The 23908-nt window shown below is 34.4% G+C and overlaps 1 protein-coding gene across 1 annotated transcript in view; it reads left to right on the forward strand.

Annotated features, from left to right (window-relative positions):
* The window catches only part of CCDC141 (coiled-coil domain containing 141), a 71523-nt gene that overhangs the window by 39774 nt on the left and 7841 nt on the right, over positions 1-23908 (forward strand). Inside the window, exons 12-26 of the mRNA XM_050340162.1 lie at positions 500-691; positions 2040-2216; positions 3584-3763; positions 4930-5055; positions 5674-5862; positions 6150-6329; positions 7383-7532; positions 12710-12850; positions 13650-13844; positions 15190-15373; positions 16606-16715; positions 18423-18527; positions 19146-19229; positions 20956-21842; positions 23736-23908. Coding sequence (XP_050196119.1) covers positions 500-691; positions 2040-2216; positions 3584-3763; positions 4930-5055; positions 5674-5862; positions 6150-6329; positions 7383-7532; positions 12710-12850; positions 13650-13844; positions 15190-15373; positions 16606-16715; positions 18423-18527; positions 19146-19229; positions 20956-21842; positions 23736-23908 — 3073 coding nt within the window. The remainder of the gene's footprint in view (positions 1-499; positions 692-2039; positions 2217-3583; positions 3764-4929; positions 5056-5673; positions 5863-6149; positions 6330-7382; positions 7533-12709; positions 12851-13649; positions 13845-15189; positions 15374-16605; positions 16716-18422; positions 18528-19145; positions 19230-20955; positions 21843-23735) is intronic.

Genomic DNA, 23908 nt, shown 5'->3' on the forward strand with positions numbered 1-23908 from the left:
TCCCACAGAGTTCTCTTTTGTTTCAGGCAACTGTTTATGGGACCCAAAGAATAGGTCAAGAGTACCTGTGGAAATAAAATTCACTTTAAAGAAATTCTGGAGAGGACATAGTAAAAATATAAAAATCTCAGCAGATGAGCAAGAACCTCTTTTAGTTCCTCAAGACTGTATATTAGTTGTTAGTGTCTTTTCTGCCAAATTTTTGCCTGCTGGGCTGTTACCTTTGTTTGTTGCAGGGTATAATGTCCCCTGACAATAGTAACCTCTTCTACCTATTCTTTCTGTGGATTGTGACATGCTAGCTTTCCAAATAGCTATTTTAATAATATAATTTGTAGGAAGGAAATGGATGTTTTCAGCATATAATACCCATTATGAGCTCTTCAAAAAAGTAATTCAATTATATATAAGAAAGCAATCCTAGTGAAAATTAAAAATCAATATTCACAAGTCCTTTTCAGTCATTATATGTATTTTTCTATGCTTCTCCCCTTCAAAGGAAACTTCATATGAACTGGAAGCAGCTGAGGGAATCATCAAAGATATGGAAGAGTTGGAACCTGAGCAGGTGGCAGCTTTTTCTAGCAGAATTGAATTTCTGAGTAAAGAGCTGAAAAAAATTGAAAAAAATATCAGTTCAATACTAGAAATTCTAGAAACTTATGTGGCCTTTTTAAAGTCAGCTGTAGAGGTATGGATTACTCATTAATTCTCTGACTAGACTGTGAAAACCTTATGAGTGAAAAATGTGCTTCCACTGTAATGGATTTTAATTTTTCTTCTCTTTATACATATAAAGAAAATGCTTCCACATATGTACTCTGAATAGTAAATGTACTGATTTTGCTTCATATAACTTATAAAAATATGTCACATAATATGTTGATATTGTTGCCTAAATGGCTGTGGGGAAAAAAGACTCCAAGCCAAATTAGGTAGGAGATAAGATAAGGATACAAAAGTTTTAATGAGCCCCCAGGCTTTCTGGAATACCCCCAGCACGCGCTCGAAATACAGATGTCCACAGTTTTTATAATGATTTTTGCCCAATCCCCGTCCTGTTACCACCCAGGTTCTGCCCCCGCCACGCCTCTTGGGAATTGGGTCTGGGGGCGTTTCAGGACCCCCTCTTCTTCATTCTTCATCTTCCTCAGAGCACGTAATGTCCTTGGAGGCCTTCCAGAATTCTAGGCCTGAAGGTTGTTGGGTCTATGGCTATATCTTGTTCCGTAGGGTTAGGGTGTTCTTCTACAATTCTACCTTGAAAAAGAGACTAAACAGGCTATGGAATTTAGGGAATTGATAGGGGAATGGGTAACAGGGGTTTGAGCTGGTGTGTTAAGGGTAAAGGGATAATATGCTGCTACTCTAAAATCTACATTTACTACATAACTACTTCTAAGGTCTACAAAAACAAAAAAAATTAAAACATCAAAACTCCAAGGTATCAATATAGATATTGATTGCTGTCTTGCACTACTTCCACTGAAGTGCTAATTCATCTGAATGGATTTAAAATTAAATAAAAACCAGCTGTAGCCAAAATCATAATCAATTCAATACCAACATAATTTTGGTAGCTGTGCTATGATGCCCAGGACAATTAACTTTCATTTTGGTCTGGATTACATTTTAAGGTTCTGCAAATGTGTTGTTTTATATTTAGAAAGAAATTGAAGATGGAATGAATCCTATCATAAAAAATTAGCCATAGGATTAGCTTCTGATTATTGCTAACTTCAGTTACTTTGTATTAAACAGACCTGTGAAAATCAGTGCATTCATATACTGGTCTATAAAATCCATGTAATGTGACAGAAACTGAGAAATTGCTGCTGTCTGCTTACCATCTACATGTTCACAAGTTATTTAAAACTATTTTATTTTTTGATGTTCACACTGATTTTAGGGACAGTGATAGATCTTAAAATCAGGAAAAGATTCAGAGGCTGCTATTCAAATTTATCATGTCTGTGTAATGTTCTCATTATGACACCTCAGGTTTTGATTTGATTTTTGATTTTTATGTCTTCCTGTAGGTGAATGATAATATCAAAAACCTGAAAGAATTCTATAAATCAAAAGAACTGCAGACAAACAGAGAGGCTGAAAATAAAATTGTCATGGAGTCAGCTAATACTCAGTGGCAAAAGACTATAAAGAAGATTTTTTCCACACAAAATACGGGTTGCTATTTTCTTAATTTAGTAAATGTGGTGAGTTTAGTCTGATAAACATATTGAATGTCTTATATTTTGTATTTCTCTGCGATGAGGTCTAATCCTAGTTCTGTGACTGACGGATTGTGGTTTCTCCACTACCTAGTTTTAACAGGACTGTTGCTGCTAAATATTTAAAAAATATCAAAGTGGTATTTGAAGTAATGCAAAAAGTTTTGTGATTAACAATGTCAGAGCCCTTAATGATCCAGTCCATGTGTACAAATGTAATATGTGCAGATATCTGTTTTGTTCATGTTGGAAAGCAGCATATATGCAAGTACAGTATAATGTTTATTTTACTTCCACTGAGAGGCAAGCAGTGTTTACTGATTGAGTGTATGAGTTATTCTAAAGAAATGGATGTCAGAACTACTTACAGATAATCTTTCCTGGTGTCTTTTCATTCTTGGGTTCAGCTACACTACCTAGGCATCCCTATCTAATTTTCCAACAACCTTTCATGAGCTGATCATTTGAGATGTGCAATCATTCCCTGAGCCACACCTCCTAAACTAACCCAAATTAATGCAGACAGCCTGGATAACCAGCTGCTCTTTCTGGTTTTATAGGGCAAACTGTGGAGCAGTTACATAAGTTTGAGAAGGGGAAGGTGGTGTTGGTAACCTGCAGCAGCTTGCAAGACAAGCTGGGAAAGCCTAGTGAAGGAGGGAAAGTGCTCAGGCTGTTGGTGTGGGCTGAAGTGTGTGTGTCCCAGCTGGAGGGAACCAAGCACTGTTAAAAGAGTCAGAGTGATGGCAAACGGAATATGTGCCGATATGAGGCTGCACTTCGGTCACTTAAACTCTTAACATTTATTCAGGTTTTATCTCCCTAAAGACCTGGAAGTGTTTTGACAGCGTATTTGCTGCTACCCTGTTCCCATGATATTCTTAGGTTGTAGCACTGAACGACCTGGAAGATCCAGAATGGAATACTAGACACTTCAGCTCTTCCATGCTTCAGTGCTGCTTGGTTTATCGGCACAAAGGAGTGGTCTTTTCTTCATCTACTTTGTTTTCCAGTTGCTATTTATTCCCCAAAAGGCCACTTTGAGTAGTTCTTTGTCTATTCAAAAATTACTGTATTTTGTATGAGTGTTAAACAGAAGGCAATAATTCAGTCGTTACTGACCTGTTCTAGATTTTAAACTCCAACTTTAGTGATGTTCTCAGCATGCAAATTCTGTTGATCTATGCCTATTTCGAAGAGAAAAGTGTATTTAAAGGTAACAGAAATCTTAAAAATGTTACACTAGAATTGCTGGAGTTTTTTTAAGCTTTGTTGAGACTTTAGTTTCATGAGATTTTAATTGTATTTTATAATAACATATATGGAAAAAAATGTGTCTGTTTATTTGCCAGGTAAATGAGAGTTTAATATTAAAAGTAGAAAAATCTGTAGAAGTAACTGAAGATATCATTTTTAATCTGAATAAAGAAAGGAACGAGCTGACTGAACTTTGGGCAATCTGGAATTTTAAAATTACTCAAGTAAAACCCATCAAGCAACAGTGCCAGATATTCAAAGAACAACTAAAAATTGTAAGTAAAATAGCTACCAAAAAAGCAACTGTGGCAAACGTTTCTAGATTGTTATTAATTTGTTTGTGACTCTCTTTTCAACTATTACAGGTATCATTTAAGGAACATTGATGATCACTAAGATACAATACTTCTCCATAGTCTGTTCTACCATTCAGTCATCAGGAAACATGAAATGTTTTTGATATTTATTTTCCTCACTGAAATGCATACAAGTCCTAGTCTCCACTTCAAATTTTAAGTTTTAAACAGGTTTAATCATTGCTTTACCAGCAATGCTTTTTATCTTTTACCTTTTTTTCTTTTACCTTTTTTTCTTTTACCTTTTTTCTTTTACCTTTTTTCTTTTACCTTTTTTTCTTTTACCTTTTTTTCTTTTACCTTTTTTCTTTTGCCTTTTTTTCTTTTGCCTTTTTTTCTTTTGCCTTTTTTTCTTTTGCCTTTTTTTCTTTCGCCTTTTTTTCTTTTACCTTTTTTTCTTTTACCTTTTTTTCTTTTACCTTTTTTCTTTTACCTTTTTTTCTTTTACCTTTTTTTCTTTTACCTTTTTTTCTTTTACCTTTTTTTCTTTTACCTTTTTTTCTTTCACCTTTTTCTTTTACCTTTTTCTTTTACCTTTTTCTTTCGCCTTTTTTTCTTTCGCCTTTTTTTCTTTCGCCTTTTTTTCTTTCGCCTTTTTTTCTTTTACCTTTTTTTCTTTTACCTTTTCCTTTTTTCAACCACCATTTTGTTGTGACTAAATAGTTACTAAACTAAACTGTGTCCTAGTAGTTACTAAACTCAAGTCCAACCTTGTGCTCATACAGAGTTGAAACCTCTTTGGCACAGGGACAGTGTGCAGTGCTCTGTTAAAGCAACAGTAGCTAGGCTAGAAGCAGAGCCAGGTTTGTAGCCACTGTTTGTGCAACTTATCACTAAACCACCACATCTGTTATCTCAGAAAGTGATAGGTCCTCTAGTCTTGGTGCCTGAATTGTTTTCTCAAGCTGTCTTAAAGGTTTCTTATAACCCTGGTCAGTGACAGGGTTTGAGACAGAGAGGCTTCAGTGACAGCATTTGGGTGTCTGGTTTGGGGAAGTTCTTATTACAAATTTAGATTTGAATTTAAATGTGAGGGGTTTTATTCACTGTAGTTAGAAATGCTCAACTGTTTGAATATATTTTAGACTACCTGTGGATTAGAGATTCTTCAAGAGGCCCTCCAGCTTGCAGCACCAGTTGACCTTGGAAGTGACCTTTTAATTGTTTTGGAACTACAGAAAAAGATTAACCAAATGAAACCACAGTTTCAGGTGAGGAACCAATCTAGTGGAGTGAATGGTGGATCAAAAGCTCTTTTTGGTCCAGTAAAGATCCACATTTATATTGACCCCAGAGACTGTCTGGGGTTGCAGTGTCTTTATGTTTTACATGACTTTTCCAGGAGGAAGGTTTTGTGTGTGTTTTTAAGATAGGGGAGAAGACATTTTACCTTCAGTGGCCAGTGTTGCGCAGTGGTAGCTGTGTATTAAAGTGACACACAAGCACTGGGGTGGTGGAAGTGCAAGGAGAATATCAGCTTTGTGCTTTGAATTTACAGGTGGTGTTACTTTAGCAGAGTACTGATACTTTAGGCTGGAATTATTCATACTGAACTTCCTACCTCCTGTGAATATTGTCTGAGCTTTAGCAATTCAGTGTGCTATTGCCCTATAATTATGTTCGACTTGCTTTCATCCAAGGCTGTTTCTCAGTGACAGCTGAAATTTGTGTCTAGCAAAAAGTACAGTATGTGGAGAGTGTTTTAAAGTGTATGGCATTGACTTTTCCCCAAGGCAATCTACAACTGTCAGATGGTTATTTCATCAAATGTAAAGTAAAAATTGCAAGTATATTTGTGCAATTTGAGTAACTTCTGCTATGTTTACTAGCAACTGAATGCTGAGCTTGAGTACCTGATAAAATTATTAGAATTGCCAAGCCTGAAAGGATTTCCTGTGAAAGAGAATTCTGAAAGAATAAGTGAGCTTATTCATTTCCATCAAACAGTAAAGGATGCAATGATAGAATATGATGAGATTTTCGACAAGACAGTCAAATTCCATCACATTAAAAAAGAAGTGAGTATATTTTAAAATACACATTCATCCCATTGCAGTTAAACTCTCTTTGAGTTTGATCCCTGTTGTCTTTTTTTTTCCCTTTTCCCTAAAGAAATATCATTAATCAATCAATTGAACAGAGTTAAAATTTTGGATCCAAAACTACATGAAGTTTGTAAAATTTAAAATTCAGATCTGAACCCAAATTTAATTACTTAAACCCAATTCAACAAAGTTTAGGTGGGTAAGGAAGAAATTGTCAGCTATTTTAAACACACATTGCTTTATATTTTTATGTATTTCAGCTGGAATGTCTATCAAAATTAGGACAACTAGATATTCCTGAAATATGTGAGGACCCTGAAAATGTGCACCATGCTAAAGCCTACCTTGTGAATTCTCAGGAGAAACATGCACATATTAGACAACTATATAAACTACTTATTACCCAGGGAGTGGATATCTTGTCTTCAGTGCAGCAATGTGTGAGTATTATTATAATGATTTGTGAAATCTAGGATAAATATGAAAGATTATTGGAGCTATCTGACTGAATTTTAGATGTACAAAAATGTATTATTTCTCTGAGAAAAATAAAGAGCTTTAAGATAATTTTTAAAGAAAACCAAGAATAAAATTTAAAACAGCTGATAATTGTAAGATTTCTACCTTTAGAGTTTGAACATATACAGACATTAAATGATAAAACTTATTTTTCAGTAGTATCTCACATTAAAAATTGCTTTTGTAACGAAAAATTAATTTCTTTGAATTCCTTTTTATTTTTTCAGTGATTGGTGAACTGATTTTACTCTAGAAAACTGAAATAGATTTAAAATACAGAGGAAATTGATCTTAAAATATCATTGGTCAGGGAAGAAAAAAAAAAAGCACAACTTTCTATCCTCTCGTATTTTTTGTGAAGTTCAAAGCCCTGACGGTGGTTTCTTGGATGCCACATCTTTTTATTAGAATCCTTCTAGCTTGTAAAAGTTGCTTTGCACATTTATTCTCCTATAAAGAAAGATAATGGAAGAACAAAAAAGAAATATAATAACTGTGTTACCTTATTTGTGGATTCAGGACTGATTTGAATGACAAGATGTCATTTTAGAAAGGAGTTATTTAGTCAGGGCAGAATTTTCATTGTCCTGTATTAGTATACTTACTTAAGAAGAAAGCAAGACATTCCTTATGACTTGCCTAGCTTGTTCACATTGCCAGTCTCCTCTTCAGACTCCATGTATTGATTACAGAAGAAAAGAACTATTCAACAGGTTGTAAAGGACTAGAGTAGGTCAATTCCTCTTTTCTCAGAGAAAACACCATATTTAGTTTGTCACTTTGACCCAAAACTACTCCTCAGACTACTAGCGATTGTAACTGCTGTGTACTCGCTCTCCTTGCAGTGGAGGTTTAATAGTTTAGTCTGTTGTGACTGACGATGCGTGTTCTACCTCAAATTATTTTTCTTTTAAATGGGTTAAAACAATACGTTTCTTGAGATCAATAAATTTCTTTGTCTGTTCCCTGATTAGAATTGCTTGAATGTTTCTGTAAAGAATCTGAAGCAAGAACTTGCTAGATTTGAGTGTGATAGCATCAACTGGAACTGCAAAGCTGATAAGTATGAGGAAGAACTGTCACAGCATTTCCAACACTGCACCACTCAAGAGGAGATAAATGAGGTAAATGTGATAAATCCCAACATATTAAATGACTGTTAAAAGGGCTGATGTGTTCTATAACAAATATATCGGTTTACCATTCTCCTGAATGCTTCCTATGTATCCAGAAGAACAGCAACCTTGGATCCGTGCAGGAGCAACAGTAATTTATGTGCCATGCCTCTGCAGTTCAGCATTCTATCAAGCTGTTGGGCTGGCTTTCACTGTACCAAGAAGACTGGAAATAGAGCAGCTATATTTTCTTTGGCTTTCAGCTCAGCCAGTTCCATCTGAAACATGAGTCTTCAGATTTTTTCTGATGGAGCTAAGGTTTCAAACAAAAGTAGAATTTATATATATTGCTGTTGTAAGGCTATTAGAAAGAACTCTCGGTATTGTAATGAAAATTTCAGAGTCATTTAACACATTTAGGACATAACATGTATTTTCTAAAAATCACCAAAGAGATGACTTAGATTTTTGTCCCAATTATTTTTAATGAAAAAATTGTTCTTTGGATTTTCTTTTACAATATTTGGTTTTTTGTTTATGAAAAGTGTCCATTTTCACAGAAAGATAATTTGAAATTGAAAAAACATGTTCATCAAAAAAGATTTTTTTTGAATATCAGTTACACTTCTAGTCCCTTTTCCAGTTATAAGTTGAGTGTGTTCCACCTGTGCATCAGTCTGCTGTGGTGTCTCCTTGGTTGATGGTAGGAGGTAATAGGAACAACAGGTGGTAAGGAGAAGAATTCTGGCAGAGGGAACCATGCTGTAGAAGAGAACAAAAGCATGAAGTACCTAAACAAGAAGTCCCATTATAATTCACAGTGTCATGGCAGAATCAGAATAGTTGATGTTTGAAATAAAGTATTCTAGCTAGGTTTTTACTGAAAACCCCTCAAATCTGAGGAAGAAAAGGAAACATGACTCCTTGCTAAGAACTATTTTTCTATTACTTGTTAGACTACCAGGGAGAGCAGGGAGTAGAGGAAAAAAACAATCTTCTGTCTCTCAAATTTAAGTGAAAAGTCATATCAGTGATGTCTTACTCACCACATGCCCTATATGGCAAAATGTACATTTTGTCTTCTCCTAGTTACTGGACACACTCTATAAAATAATTGCATAGCAAATACAGTGTTAATTATTGGGTCTCATTTTATTTTTTAATTTCAGTTGGGAAAGCTGTGTTGACTGGTTAAGTTAAAACCTGTCATCCCCCAAACCTAATTGAGTCTTGAATGTAAACTAAATGAAATAAAATAATTTGGCATGTGGATATGCCTTTTACTTTGGAATCCTTTTCTATTAGAGGATAACATAGAAGATGAAGATATTTCCTAAACAAATATTTGTCTCTTTTTTTTTTTCCCACATTAAGTATCTGTTCAGATAAGAGGGATCAAGAAACTACTAAACTACTTCAAGAATATTAGTTATGAGTATTCACTTTAGTATTTTAGACTTTGTTAATTTTATCATCAGAAATTGGGTATTGCTAGAATGTAGCAGACCTGTGTGAACAAACAATTTATTTACTATCTACTGTGTCTAAGCAAAAAAATATTTAATGTGCCAGCAGCAAGCAGCAGCTGTTCATAGCTATCACATAGTAAACATCCAACCAGATAATTTAGTTGTGATTTATCAGTGTACAGAGCACACTTTATAGTTGACTGAAAATATTTGTGATTCTGTTGTAAATACTTACATTAATTTATGTTTAATGTGATTAATTTAGGTGCGTAAATACAGTGTGTCAGCAAGGGCTTTGGTGATTAGGACTCAACTGGTGTTTGAAGAAATACTTAGAGGCCTTGGCTAGCTCCCTGTGTTTGTAACATATTAGTGCTTCTATAAGAAACAAGGAAACAAATACTGAATTTCATAGCCAAGGATCTATAGCATGAGTTTTGAAACAGTCTTGGAGGACAGAAAAGTAAAATGCATGCCTTTTGTGTGCCTTCTCTAATGTAAAGAGAATTTGGAAAGGCCCAAAAAAACAATTTATGCCCTCTACATCTTTGAAAAGTATAAGGAATACTCATATGACTTTTGGAATCTGTATTTGCCAGTTTGGGCTTCTTACTTCACTAGCTAGTTTGGGTAGCAGGCTCTGAAGGGCTGCAACTCCTCTGCATTACCCTGCAAACATTTGTGATAGAGCTGAGTTAAACCTCAGCTAACTGTAGCTTAATACTATGCTGAACCTGTTCATGGAATTATAAGTGACACAGTTAATTGCATACGATAATTTTTCCAATGAAATAGCCTCTTCTTTAGGTGATCACTTTAAAAATAACACTCAGGCATGCCTGCACAAAACTTGCAACAAAAGAGTAAGAGATCCTGAAGTAAGTTCTCAGCTCTCCCCAGTCATCTAATTTCTTTTACATGTTATTTATATACTTATGGGAAGATATGACTGAAAATATGGATTTTAACCATAAATGGTAATGAACTATCTTTATTCACAAGTCAGTAGGAACTGATATGTAACACATTTCTTATCTTGCAATTTATGTTGATTGTTTTCCTAGGAATTAAGTTATCATTAGTGACTTGAATATCACGTTTTCTTTCTTCCCACTTTGTCTGACTTTTTCTTAATCCTTGTCACTCTGAAAATCTATTTTCAACAACCTACTTTCATGGGGTATTTTGATTATAAATGCTACTAAATGTTTTATATATGAATAGAAAGGGAAAGTTGAGGGGTTAAAAACATTGAAGTCTCTCCTAGAGTAGCTTACACAAGAATCAAAGCATTTACTGGAATGGTACTGTTAAAAAAACACGTTTAAAACAGCTTTATAACTTCATGTATTACTTTGTAGTCGTATGATAAATTGGAGCAATTGGTACTTAAACCCTTCTCCTCCACTATCATACTCCATCTATGACAGGACAGCTATAGTTAGGAACAGCTTCCTAATTAATGACTATGACACAATGGACAAGGTACAAAGTTCCATTAAACCAGCGGGCTGAAGTCACTGAAGCATATTAGGATGCAGAGTTCCTTTACTATTTTTCATTTTATCTTGCAAAACTGAGATACCTTCAGATTTCCAAATTTGGGAGCCATACATTGTCCTTGGTACAATTGCTGGTGATAGCAGGAGTTGTGTACATGCACCCTGAGGGGATGATGTTCAAGTGTGAGCTGAATCTGATTTTTCCACTGAGGCTAAAAGAGAAGAGTGACAGCAGCTGCAGACCTTTGACACATGAGCCATCATGTCTGAAACAAGGAGATCTAATTTCACATATGGCTATGAGGAGAACCTCTGGCCTTATAAATTATCACTACCAGCCTATGTATGTGCATAAGCCAGTGAAATAAACTAAAATAAACTCTTGTTCCTCCTTTCTTTCCCTCAAAATTGAAGCAGCAAATAAGGCTCTTGTGTTCTGAATAAAAAAAATATTGTTCTGCAGAAGCAATTTTATTAACAGAGGGCTTTTAGATAGATTTTATTATTCTGCGTACTTCGACGGGGTAAAGAGCTTAAACTAATTGGAGATCACAGTGCCAGTGATAGAATTCCCTTCCTTTTCATTACACTGAGTGAGCACCATCTGTTTATTCACTGCTGAAATAATGTGCCAGCATCCCACTAGATGAAATGAAAATGAAAAATATATCCCTTGATGGATTAACGTTAGTATATAATAATAATAATAATGATGATTGATTTTTAGCTGTTCCAATAACAATAGCTGCAAAATAAACATTCATTACTCCCTGGATTCTTTGGCAGGGAGGAGGAGGAGGACAGGGGGAAGTCTGTAGGACTTTTTAATATTAGAAAAGGCTCCAATACATACTCAGTTATCAAATTGGGGATGTGACTTGAACTTGTTAACACTAATTAAGTTACATTCTTTTCATTTGTGTGTCTGCAAGAATAGATCCTAAAGCATTAGAACTACTGCATTTCTTTTGTATGTGTCGTTAGACAAATATAATTTTACACAATTTATTCTACATTATACTAAAAGCAAAATATTATTTACCTAAAGGATCTGACCCTCTTATAATCAGTACTTCAGTCATTTTTATATTCTTCCATTTCAAGTTTTATGGATTAATTATGAATAATTTGAAAATATGATCATGGAATTGCAATGTAATTAAAATAGTACCTATTTTAAGTGAGTTTTTTACTTGCCCAATGCTTGTCTGTTGCTTAAAGAAATTCCAAAGTAATTGTAATATCTAAAAGGATTTTTTGAAGTTGTAAATAAAATCGAAAATTGCATAGCTTTTAAAGAAAAAATAGAAATAATTTTTAATTTATTTATATTTATTTATTTTTAATAAAATTTATATTATTGTAAGAATAATTTTCCCTAGTGTTGGGCTTGCTGCACTGAGTCAGTGCTAATTAGTATTAATGCTATCACACGGTACCAAATCTGTTTGGCAGGAGTGAGGTGGGGCTTTCTGAATCTGTTAGGCAGGATCTGTCTGCATAGTTACTCAAAAATCAGGTGGTTATATAGTCTACATCTTGATCCTACAAAGAGCTGTGTTCCTCTTTGTGTGCTGTGAAACATTGTACTAAGATGTTTGGACTAGCAAAGTGCATAAAATTAAACCCATATGTAGCTTCTTTTCAGAAGCAGGACTTCTGAAAAAGGGGTGGAGATGGGATAATACACCAACAAAAAAAAACCCCAAACCCAACCTGAAATAAATGGAATGTTGTATTGTAGGAGAAAGGTACAATGAATAAATACAAATCTACTTCCCCAGGCCCAGCAAAACAATGTTTTTCTTGAAACTAAGTATGGGTATACATTTACATGGCTATAATTTCCACTAAGTGGACTAAAGTGTTTGAAGGATGTCTAGTTAAAAATCAATGAAAACTCTTGGACAGGATTTTTTTGTAGATGGTCTAAGAAAGGATCTCATCCTTTGCCCCAGTCCTTTTATTGCCCCAGCTATTCTGGGAACAATGCTCTGCATTCAGAATGCAAAAATTTTAATTTAGCAAGATTGAGTTTCCATTATTGTAAGGAAATTCTGAGGAAATAAGGATGCTTTATAAGATGGCACAGTATTATTAATTTATGTATTAAATGTTGTGTTCAAATTGTCCATTAAACAGCTCTTGAAAAAACCTAAATTGAGGTATGCTGATTTCTTCTTTTTTACTAAAATATAAGCTTACTCTATTTCAGCTCAGAGAATCGTTTAAAGATCTCAAAAAGAAGTTCAACAATTTGAAGTTTAACTATATGAAGAAAACTGAAAAAGCTCGAAATTTGAAAGTACTTAAAATACAGATTCAGCAAGTTGATACATATGCAGAGAAAATACAGGTAATAGAAATTTTAGGTTTAGTAAAGGCTTCATTGGTTGAATTGTGGCCTGTGCCAAGCACATCAGAGGAGACACAAAACATATTGTGAACTTCCCTGTTACTCAGCTTTATATTCTTCCCGTCTCAGTCACTGACTGAGACATTTTTCATTGTTGTGTTCCCATTATTCTTCCATTTCTTTCAGTTAAATGATCTTATCTCAATTCCTGACTTCTCTGTGTTCACTCCTTTTATCCTCCTTTATTTTTCTATTTAATTTTTTATTCTTGCTTCTGTTCCTTCACAATATGTGTGACCTAGTCTTTCATCTCCTTGAAAAACCAAAATAATTACCTTTTGCATCAAGCTCTTTTCTTGTCTTTTTCATTTCATCATGTAAAATGAATCTTTTTCTTCAGAGCATTTTGTTGTATCCATTGCCTGGAGTTGATCATGCCCATTTGCACCTTAGAACCATGTTAGCCTTACTCATTCTTTGCATTCATCAGAAACTCTTCCTCTAATGATCTTTTTAATTGCAATTCATGCATGACCATGTTTTATTACTATAGATATTTGTTTATTTTTGAGCTAGAAAAAGTTACTTCAGTTACACCTTTAATTAAGATAATTTACATTGATTTTATCAACTTTGTGGAGGTCCTCAAGTTTCCTTTTATTTTTGAAACAGCAACTTTTTAAAGCACAGGACAAGAAAAAAGTTTGTATGCTTTTCCCTTTTTTTTTTTTTTAAATTTTATTCCTAAAAATAGAAATATTTTTACTATGTTATTTAACATGCTACATCTTTTAAACAGGTTCTTCAGAAGAAGATGGATAATTTAGAGAAGAAAATCCTTGACTCTTTTGCAAATAAGCCTAATGCCAAAGTTAGAGTCCTCTTGGGATCAATCAGTGACTTACAAAAACAACTGAATGACTTTAGCATGGTTGTGGAAGATTACAAGCAAAATCTGGATCTAGTGGAGCAATTGCAACAGATGATGAAAGAGGTACTAGTAAACCTGAGATCCCCACTGTGGCTGTAATAATGATGCAGGACAGGGATAGATAAAACTTCCTATAACTGCCTCAGGCATAATCTGTGGCTTCTGAAAGTAATGAATTGGTAAAACCCCGTAATTTTCTTTTGTTGTTTCTTTGTAAATTCATGGTGAAAGGGGGAAAAATGTGCAATGTGACCATATTCATGCGGCTGGGGTCTCCACCTCCATATGACTTTCATGGTCATTCAGCCTATCTATGATCATACTTAAGAGCTCATTTTCTCTAAATGTGCTCTGAGGCAACACAGAAAGTGCCACAAGGCCCTCTTTAGTAGCCATCAAACTGTTAGAGCCAGGTTATCACAGTACCCACTGTGTTTTATGTAATTCTGGAACTCAGACGTAAAATATTCAATTCCTTAGCAGAAGCATATAAATTGTTTTTAATAGACTAAATTTGAGTATATGTATCATTTTTTTCTGAACTGCAGTCTGTCTTTTTGGAGACTTTAATAATTTTATTGTAATGTGTCTGAGGACTGCCTCATGCACTGCCTCTTTTAAAAACAAATAAGAAAAAGTTTGTAGCAGTGTTGTAACAGTATTTTCCTCTCTTGCCACATTGTGCTGGTGCTCTTGCTGTGGGCAAGCACATTCCTGTCATCATTGTTTATTTTTAGAAATAACACTGTTCATATCTCCAAAGGGATCTAAGGGCATGACAAGTTCCCTTAATGATGGATCCCAATACCAAAGTTTTGTTCAAAATATGTTTTCAGTGTCCAGTGATCTGATCAATGTTTTTCATATACCATTAGCAAAGCAACTTGTTAACATTTGTTGCACATTTACATTTTTAAACTCTGCACTTAACAGAAATAAATTATTTCTTAGAGGTAAAATTTGACTGCTTTTTTTTGTTGTTGTTTTCCCCCTCAGTCTAAAGTATCCCTTTTTACTCAAAACTTTTCTTTCAGTAAATAGGCACAGATTTAAATACTGCTTTCAATGGCAGTGAGAAATAATGATTATTAACTGCTTCCTGTAGTGGTGCAGTACTGATGATACTGAGTGAACACCAGATTCTGTCCTGTTCTGAGTATCTTAAACAAAGATGTTTAATGTGGTTATGTTCTAAAGGCTGTTCTTGTCAGAAGGATTCTTCACAACTTTAATGGTTGCTGAGACCAAAAGTAATGAAGAAATTTTTTCAGGTTAGATTAAAGTCAGAAAATTTAAGACACACCATATGCCACTGATAATGGAAAGTCTAAGACTAACCCAATCTATTCTACAACAGCTTGAACTGTAGATAATAAGTCATTATAATGCAGGTTTTTTTATCCCTCAGTGTCAATTTTGGTTTGAAGATGTGAGTGCAACAGTGATTAGAGTTGGCGAGTATTCTGCAGAATGCAAAACAAGAGAAGCAATAGAGACACTCTATAAGCAATTCAACAAGTTTCTTGAGCCTACAGTGCCTCAACAAGAAGAAAAAATTCAGCAGATTATAGACCTTGCTAAACAACTTTATGGTGAGGAGATATCTGGTAATGTACTGTTGGGAAAAAAATACAGGAACTTGTAAACAGATTCTTAAATTTGTTCATTGAAGAAGAAAATCCCATGAAGTTTAAAAAATCAAATACTGTTTTCTAGTATTTGCTGGAAGAGCTGAAGGATTTCAAAGCAAATATTTACAAGAAAATAAAATATGTACTATACAGTCTGGTATTTACTTAGTTTTCTGTATACAGCCGGATTTCACCTTGAAATAGAAGAGTAAATGTTTTTGTAATATTCATGAGCTTGGAATTAGGACTTCATGGCTTAAGCTATCTCATAACAGGCAAGCCTTTGAAGTCAGAGGATATTGCAGTGGTATTGTATGGATATCTCAGGGCCAAGTTAATTTTTTACATTAATAGTGTGAATAAATACTAAGACTCTATTGCCAAATTTTTGTTAGCAAACAATATGGATTGTTATGTAGATACTGTATTTACTATTGTGTTGATTTGGAACATTGTTGACTGAAAAAAACAAAAGTCAAAAGAACTTCATATTTTGCTTGGTTTTTTTTCTCCAACTTGTAATTTTTATATACTTTATGAAGTTATTTTATCCAAAGATAAGGTGACCATCCCAAAATGCAAAGATGCTGTATAGCCTATCAATTCAAGTAGTAAAACGGAAAAAAATTTCAAGAGTCAACCTGGGCTTTTAAATTCCTCTAATTTAGTGCTGAAAAGACTATTTAGAAAGCACAGATCACTTTCTCTCTCTCTTTTTTTTTTTTTTTTTTTTTTTATTAAAACCTTTTTAAGCATTCCTAACTTTGGGAAAGGAGGTGACAGAATGGATTCTTGTCAACAGCTGATTAGGAATGCCAGGAGAAAGAAGCTGCTTTGTGTTCTTTAAGTCATTACAACTCTCTATCCAACCTTTGTTTTGTACTTCTTTTAAGAGGGATTTAAGTGCCTCCTAGCTGTATAATATGGCAACTAGTTTAGGAGACACTTTATGAGGTCAGCATCTTTTAAAGCAGTATCACTAAAGACATAGACGCCCTGCAACAACTATGAGAGTCCATCTCAAGTAAGCTAGTAAGAGGTAGGAAAGCCCATTACTATGAATCACAAAATTCCTTCAGCAAAACAGAACATAGAAAAGTGTAATTATATGTTGGGGTTACAAAGTATCTTGATTGTTACACTGATCTGTTTGAGGCATTCTGTTCTACTTTCATGTTATTTGGCCTTTGTAGGTATTGAAGAAGGAAAGAAGCATGTTGAAAAAACAGTATTGAAGTACAAAGAAATCATTAATTCTGTTGATGAGTTGTGTGGATCTCTGAGAGAACTTAAGGAGATAAAGGTATTTTTTTTTTTTTTTTTTTTATCTGGAGAATGTATTGCATCTACATCATCTTGTTGGGCTTAGTGTCTGAAAGTGTTTTTAGCTGAGGATTGCCTATGGCAGATGAAACATTTCTTAATTTTCTGTTTTCCACTACCTTTGGGAATGATTGTCATGAATCAATGAAGTGCTACTTGTTTGTGCACTAAATATTTCTTCTACATTTCTTTTTCTTTGCTTCTTTCAGAGCTGTTACTGTTCTCAAATAACTTTTAGAGGAAAACGTCACAATTTCTTTGATTATCTAGACAAATGCTTTTCTTTCACATCTTTCTTCTTTCTTTTGATACTGTAACACAGGTAACTGCTAGATCTACAAAATGCCAAACAACTTAACTTGACTGCTTCTTGAAGATGTCCCAAAAAACAAGTTGTGTTAAAACCAAAGTAATTAGAGTTAGAAAAACATTGCTTTTGACATAAAAAATGAAAGAAACCCACAAAATTTTTTCGTTTCATATTCTGATAAGCTGCTTTAGGTGTAATGAAGTATAACATAATAGGTTAGGAGGAATTACTGAACACACAAGCGATAGGGCTAGATTTCTGTAATGAAGACTGTCTACTCCACCCTCCCATTCTCAAAGTAATACTTGAAAAATCTCCCACATACAGCAGTAGCTGATGAGTTAATTCTTCTGTGAAGTTCAAAAAGTTAAGATGATTAAATATCTTGCTCTTGATGATACTTAATGTATTTCACTTACGGAATTATACTATAAAATTGAAACACTCAGATTGTCCATTAATACCCTTAAAAGTGGTAAGAGATGCCAAAAACATAAATTAGTTCCAAATTTCATTAGGTGGATGGAAAGAAGGCTTTACCTTGCACTGTGACTAAAGAAACTTCAACAAAAACACCAATTCAGTTTTTCTAAGTTCTTCTCCCAGTTCATGGATTACATAAATGCTAATGTGTGCAGGACAGTAGGCCCAGGTTCTGTCAAAACAGGGCTTGACACTTTTATCTTTTCTGCTAGCTCAACATAATATGGTCTTTTCAAGAGAAGTGGAATTTCAAACTGATTGTAATACCTTATTTTGTCTAATTTCCATAGAACTATAGAATATCCTAAGTTGGAAGGGACTCACAAGGATCATCGAAGTCCAGTTCCATATTTTGATAACTTTAAAGTTATCTTTCATCAAAGGAGTTGTTTGGAGAACACTTTTTTCACACAGAACCATTCATAAACTACTGAAAGTTGAATTTTCCTGAAATCCTGATATTTTTCTGGATTGGTTGTTTATTGTTTGTTTGTTTGTTTGTTTTTCCTAATAGTGTTACTTTCTTAATCTTTGTTTCCTTTTACTGAGGCTGGGTACAAAATTGGTTAATGTACCTTAGATTCTTGAATAGCCCCTGGAATTCTTCAGTCTTTGGTATCCTATAATTTCCTTACCTCAGAAAAGACTCCTTCAGCTTTGAAAAATGTTGTTGTTACTTGTCCAGGAATGAATTAATCAGGTTTTGCTGCATTTCTTTGTCATAAGCAATTTACACCTGTGCTGATGACAGGTTTTAGATAAGATTTCACTTCTTTTGTTTTTCTTTTTTTTTTTTTTTCTTACTCTGCGGTACAGAACATAAGTCAGTGTGCAGCCAACAATTACTACTTTCTATTGTGTATAACCTTATTTGATTTTCTCTTCACATTGCAGATAGCTGAGTTTTCTGAAGAACTGGTTACTGTTAAAAGAGAAGAAATAAATGGTCAAGAAGCATGTGAGACTGTTAAAGACAAAGCTGTGGAGCAAAAGCAACAGGTTAGTTATATGCTTTTTTAAATATAACTAGATCTATGTTTCTTAAAGGGCTTTATGTATTGCTGGAAAGTTTCTTACTTTTCTGTCTTGAAGGCTCTGTTAAGATGGGTTTTATCAGTGAAGTCTTTGTCAATTTTTTTTTCAGTTACCCCGTTTCCTTCTATACAATCCGCATATTCTTCCCTCTGAGGGTTTTTTTTAGGTTCTTTTAACGTGCCTATATATCTCCTTTTGTTTTCTAAAATAATATTATTTTCTTAATCTTTTACCAATTTTTCTTTGGTCCTATTGCCACAGTACCCTTATTGTAGATGTCTTCTTTGTGTCCATTCCTCCATGAGGAAAGAGTATGTCCTGCTCTCTCCATTGTAATAAGACTGAAGGGAATATAGGAATTAATAGAGGATGCTGTTGTTAGTATGTCCCAGAGCCCTAGTATTCATATGATGCCCAGACACAAGTTATGAAAGTATTTGATTTGTAAGTAATATCCTGTAAGAGAAAACTCAGAGCTCAGAATTTGAACTAAGTAACGGTGGAAGTTATGATAATTTGTTGAAACATTAATGTCTTAATCAGGAAAAAAAAAAGTGGGTTTTTAAAATAATTTTCTTTCAGATGGCTTCATGTGAATTGTTTACAAATTCAGAAAGCGTTGCTGAGAAGAGAAGCAATACTCTGTCTCCTACCAACACTAAACAGGTATCTATCTGCTGTTATGTTAATTTATTTTTAATCAAATTGATGAGCATCATTGTGTACTCTCAAAGGAATTCTACTCTTTGCTGTGTCTCAAAAATGAGGGCTGTTGTCATGGATTGGTGAGCTTTGATTATATTCTTATTTACAGTATTACCAAAAAACCTGAAAAAACAAGCAATTTATTGAGTTTAACAACAACGGGAATGACAGGAAAGCATTCATAGCAAACATGACGGAACACAACTACAGCTGTCACAGTTCAGTGTGACATTGTATCGGATGTAATTTGTTGTACTATTGGTATGACACTATACATCAAATGACAGAACTCAGCATCAAATAGTTATCTTTACCTTCACCTGAAAACATTGAAGTTTCATTCCAGTTGCCAAAATTCTGTGCAGTGGAGATCATAAATAAGTTCCAGAGTATGGACTGCATACATGTTGAGGACGATGCAAAAAGATTAGATAGCGAAAGACTGAGTATGTATTTAGAATGGTAAAAATCCAAACAGAAAGCATGTTTTATTCATGGGTATATAGTAAATGAGTATGAAAGGTTCCAGATTGCCAATGAATAAATGAAACCTTAGAAATACAGTGAATACTTAGCCTGATCTATGTTTTATGAGATTAGGCTTATATTTTGTGCACTAATATTAGCTTATATTTAGAGCAGTAAGGCCAAAAGAAACACGAAACAAATGTACCGCTACACTTTTGTACTGGATGCTGCCAAACAGACCTGGTTTGTAAAGCCATGGCATCCAGTGTATCACTCAGTTGATTTGACTGGGCTTAAATCAATGTATTTATGTATTTTAATGTATTTATAGGTGATAGACACCTTGCTTAGTAGATTAAATACTTTTGTATAGAACTCAGCAATGACAGAATAACAAAAGAAAGCATTATGAATACCTTTGCTGATAGCCTTTGCACAGATGAAATCTAAATATGTGATTACACATTCATGTAAAAATCAAGAGGCAGAGAGAACAAATCAGATAATGTTTTTGATGCTTTGTGATTAAAATTAATGCACGTGTGCCTCACCCAATTCTCTTTGGAACATGATGAAAGGGAATTTTTTTTTCTGGATCCAAGATAACATAAAAATAATTTTAACATTGCTTTCCCTTTTAATGTTTGGCAGGATCTTGGAACAGCTGGCAAAATTTAAAAAAAAACTAGAGGAAATATAAAATGCTTGGAAAATTGTAAGATATTGGTTTAATTATTTGACCCGTGAGCATGATTATTTTTCTGAAAGAATAAAAAGTCCAGCAACTTGACTGTTAATATATTTTTATTGCTATGTAACTGTTTTCCATTTAGATATAATTAGACCACCTCCTCCCTCACCTTCCCCTTGCAAATTTTCATATAAACAGCAGCTACAGGAAACCCACAGGTTGTCCTTTGTTTATGGAAAGAGGTAATTTTTCTTTCACTGTTACTGTTATAATAAATGCTTATATATAATTAGAATAGTGTCTTCTAGAATCTATTCAAACACTTTGAAATTCCAGTTAGCTGCTGCAACATTTTCTGACAAATTATCTTTTTCCACACATTTCCTTTTGCTCCTCAGAATGCATTAGGCTTAATTAGAAGAAATAATATTGCTAGATTCTGCACAAAGGAATGTATTGAATGATAACTCTCTCTCCTTGGTTTTCTTTTTCTTCTTTCCTTTCTCTTCTTTCCTCTCCTAATTCAAGGAGAGGAATATATTGGCTGATATTCCAGTTATCGGTCCAGCTGGTGAGGATCTTATTTCACAGGACACAGAGCTGTCATCTTCAGCCAAAGAGGATAGTTTACAGACTGGATTCCTGACAGAAGAAACACTCTCCGGAGACGAATATGAGTGTATATCACCTGATGATATCTCTTTGCCACCGCTTTCTGAGACACCAGAATCCAACCTCTTACATTCTGAAACAGAGCTAGAAGAGCAGTGCTGTTGTAGTTCTCATAGTCTGCATGTCAGCTCCTATAGCTTGCAAATGCAGAAAACCACTAGTATGAAAAAAATGGTGGAAGCGTCTGATCTCTTAACAAATTCTGCTTTTGCTGATGCTACAATTAATAGAATAGAAAGCCCATCAGATCACTCTGAGAAGTTTTGTATCTCTTTAACAGATTCTGATGCAAAAGCCAGAGCAGTATCTCCTCTGACTTGCAGTTTACAAGGAATATCTGAAACTAGCACTGCTTCCTGCACTGTAAAAACCAAACCAGTATTTAACATGCTGAGTGAAGTCTGCAAAACACATTTACAACACCTTGAACTTCACAAAAGCATGGCAGAAACACAAGAACAATCGCATGACTTGAATAACTGTACTAAAACCCAGGACAGGCTGCATGCTTTGCCTGATGCATTCTCAGGTTTCGTGTTTCAATCAGACGCCACCAGAAGCTGTCAGAGGCAGATGGTTACCCGAGAAGAGATTAAAAGTTCATCAGAAAAGAGCAGCATGGCCAGCCTAACTGGACAGGCGCCTAACTTCTCCCAGATCCTGTCTAACAAAACCGTCATGGAAGGTTCTCCAGTAACTTTGGAAGTAGAAGTAACGGGATTCCCAGAGCCTACATTGACATGGTGGGTAGCTTAAAATGAGAAGTAGTAAATATACCTGGTAGCAAGTGACCACGAACCACCTATAACCAAATCAGTTAATCTAGAGGCTAGAATAAATGGCTTGTATCCTTTCTACTCCACGCTGCTGCATGATTCCCACCTTCAAAATCCCTATTGACAATTAACCAACTTGAATAATCTCCCTGTACTTAGTTTTACAAATAAGAGTATCAAACTACTCCAAGCATATCTGATTATTTTTAAGCAAATACATCATATAGTGTTTATATTCTAGAATATCACATCTCTCTTAAATGATTATTTAATCTTAAATGATTATTTAAAATAATTGCACACTACAGATTTAGCAGAAATAAAATAATTTGCATTTTCTCAGGATCTGGGCACCATGTATGGACAGATACATAGATGTGTTTGCACACTAAAGTATTTATATAGTGACTACATATATATTAAGATATTTACACATACGTGAGAGTCAGTTGTCAAAAACAAGAGAGGTTACAGGTTAAAAAAATCCACCTAAATATCCACATTAAGAGAATCAGTTTTATATGATGTATTTATGTGCTTTCTCTCTTAATCGCTATATGTCTGTTTAGATTACCTTATACTGCATTTGTGAGAAGTAAGATGATGTTATATAGATTTCTTTTAGGATGACTTTAAAAATTCCCTACCAAAGATTTTGGTAGTATTTCTATATGCTTTGGCATCTGTTCCTCCAGTTTTACCTCATTTGCCTTTTCTCCACTTATTCCATTAGAGTCTCACAATGGAGGCCTTTCTTTTAATGTATTAAAATTAAATATGCCTCTTACTGGAAAAATTTTGGTGTTAATATTATTATTACACATTTGAAGACTTAAACTGTAAGTTTTTGGTAAACTGAAATTTCTTCTGTTGCACTGAGAAAAATGCTGGACGCTACAACCTTGGTGCTATACTCTCTGGTGTCAACAAAGTTACCTTGTTTTAAATCCCAGTATTGCACAGATAGAGGAATATTATTGGTGAAACAAGTGGTACTTTAATTTTATTGTAAGAAAGCATTAACTTAGCTTGAAAATATCTGCACTGTTGATATATTGTCTTTTAAAAAAATAAAATTCAACTGAAATCATTTTGCGAATTAGAAATTCATGGAAATAGAAAAAAGATGGGTTTTAATTAAAAATTAACCAATAATATGTATTTTGTACTTATGTAAACATTTTTATTAGATATACATGTGGAAAAATATTTGTGTGATTGTATTAGGTTAAATGTAGCTTGTGCTGAAACATCACAAGGCAAGAAGAGACAGAATTTTCTTTAATTTCCAATACGTAAATCAGGATTCAATACCAATACATAGTGACAGGACCTCAAGTGTTAGAATATGACACCTGAAGTAACTCCTGATGCATTGTTCTATCCTCTTTGATGATGTGAGCTAAGTAAATGTTAAATGGGCTGGGATGGAGCAAGGTCCTTGACTGTCCTTTATACTGAAGACACAAGTTCAGAATATTTGTATGTTGAGCCTTAAGAACTATTCATGAGTTGGATGTGGGTTGACTCAAGACCTTACTAGCAAAAAATGCTTCAGTGCAAAACTGAGGGCTCAGGCCTTCGTGTAACGTCTCTAATGCTGCACTGAGATAACTGTGACTTGTTCATTGAAAACCGTTTTGAGAACCACATTTTCTACTGTTAAGAATGTATTATCCAGCAACTTGCATTGTTTAACTGTTCATCCATAGTGACAGATTAAGACTGAGAAATGAGAGCACAGCAGTGAGCTCTATCTCTAGCTGTCAATGTAGGGTTACAGGGATTGTCTGAACTTGTAAAGTTCTGTATGGCATGCCGTGATATAACTCTGACTTGAAAACTGACTCTCTGCTTCAGGTACAAGGAGGGCCAGAAACTGACTGCAGATGAGCACTTAAAGCTTTTACAAAAGGAGACAAAGCATGCTTTGTTCATTCAGAAGGTGTGTGAAAAAGATGCTGGCCTCTATGTTGTTCGGGCTAAAAACTTGAACGGCACTATCTCATCCAGTGCCCTTCTTCATGTGAAAG

The sequence above is a fragment of the Myiozetetes cayanensis genome, unplaced genomic scaffold, assembly GCF_022539395.1.
Source record: "Myiozetetes cayanensis isolate MyiCay16 unplaced genomic scaffold, myiCay2020 scf9, whole genome shotgun sequence".
Taxonomy (NCBI): domain Eukaryota; kingdom Metazoa; phylum Chordata; class Aves; order Passeriformes; family Tyrannidae; genus Myiozetetes; species Myiozetetes cayanensis.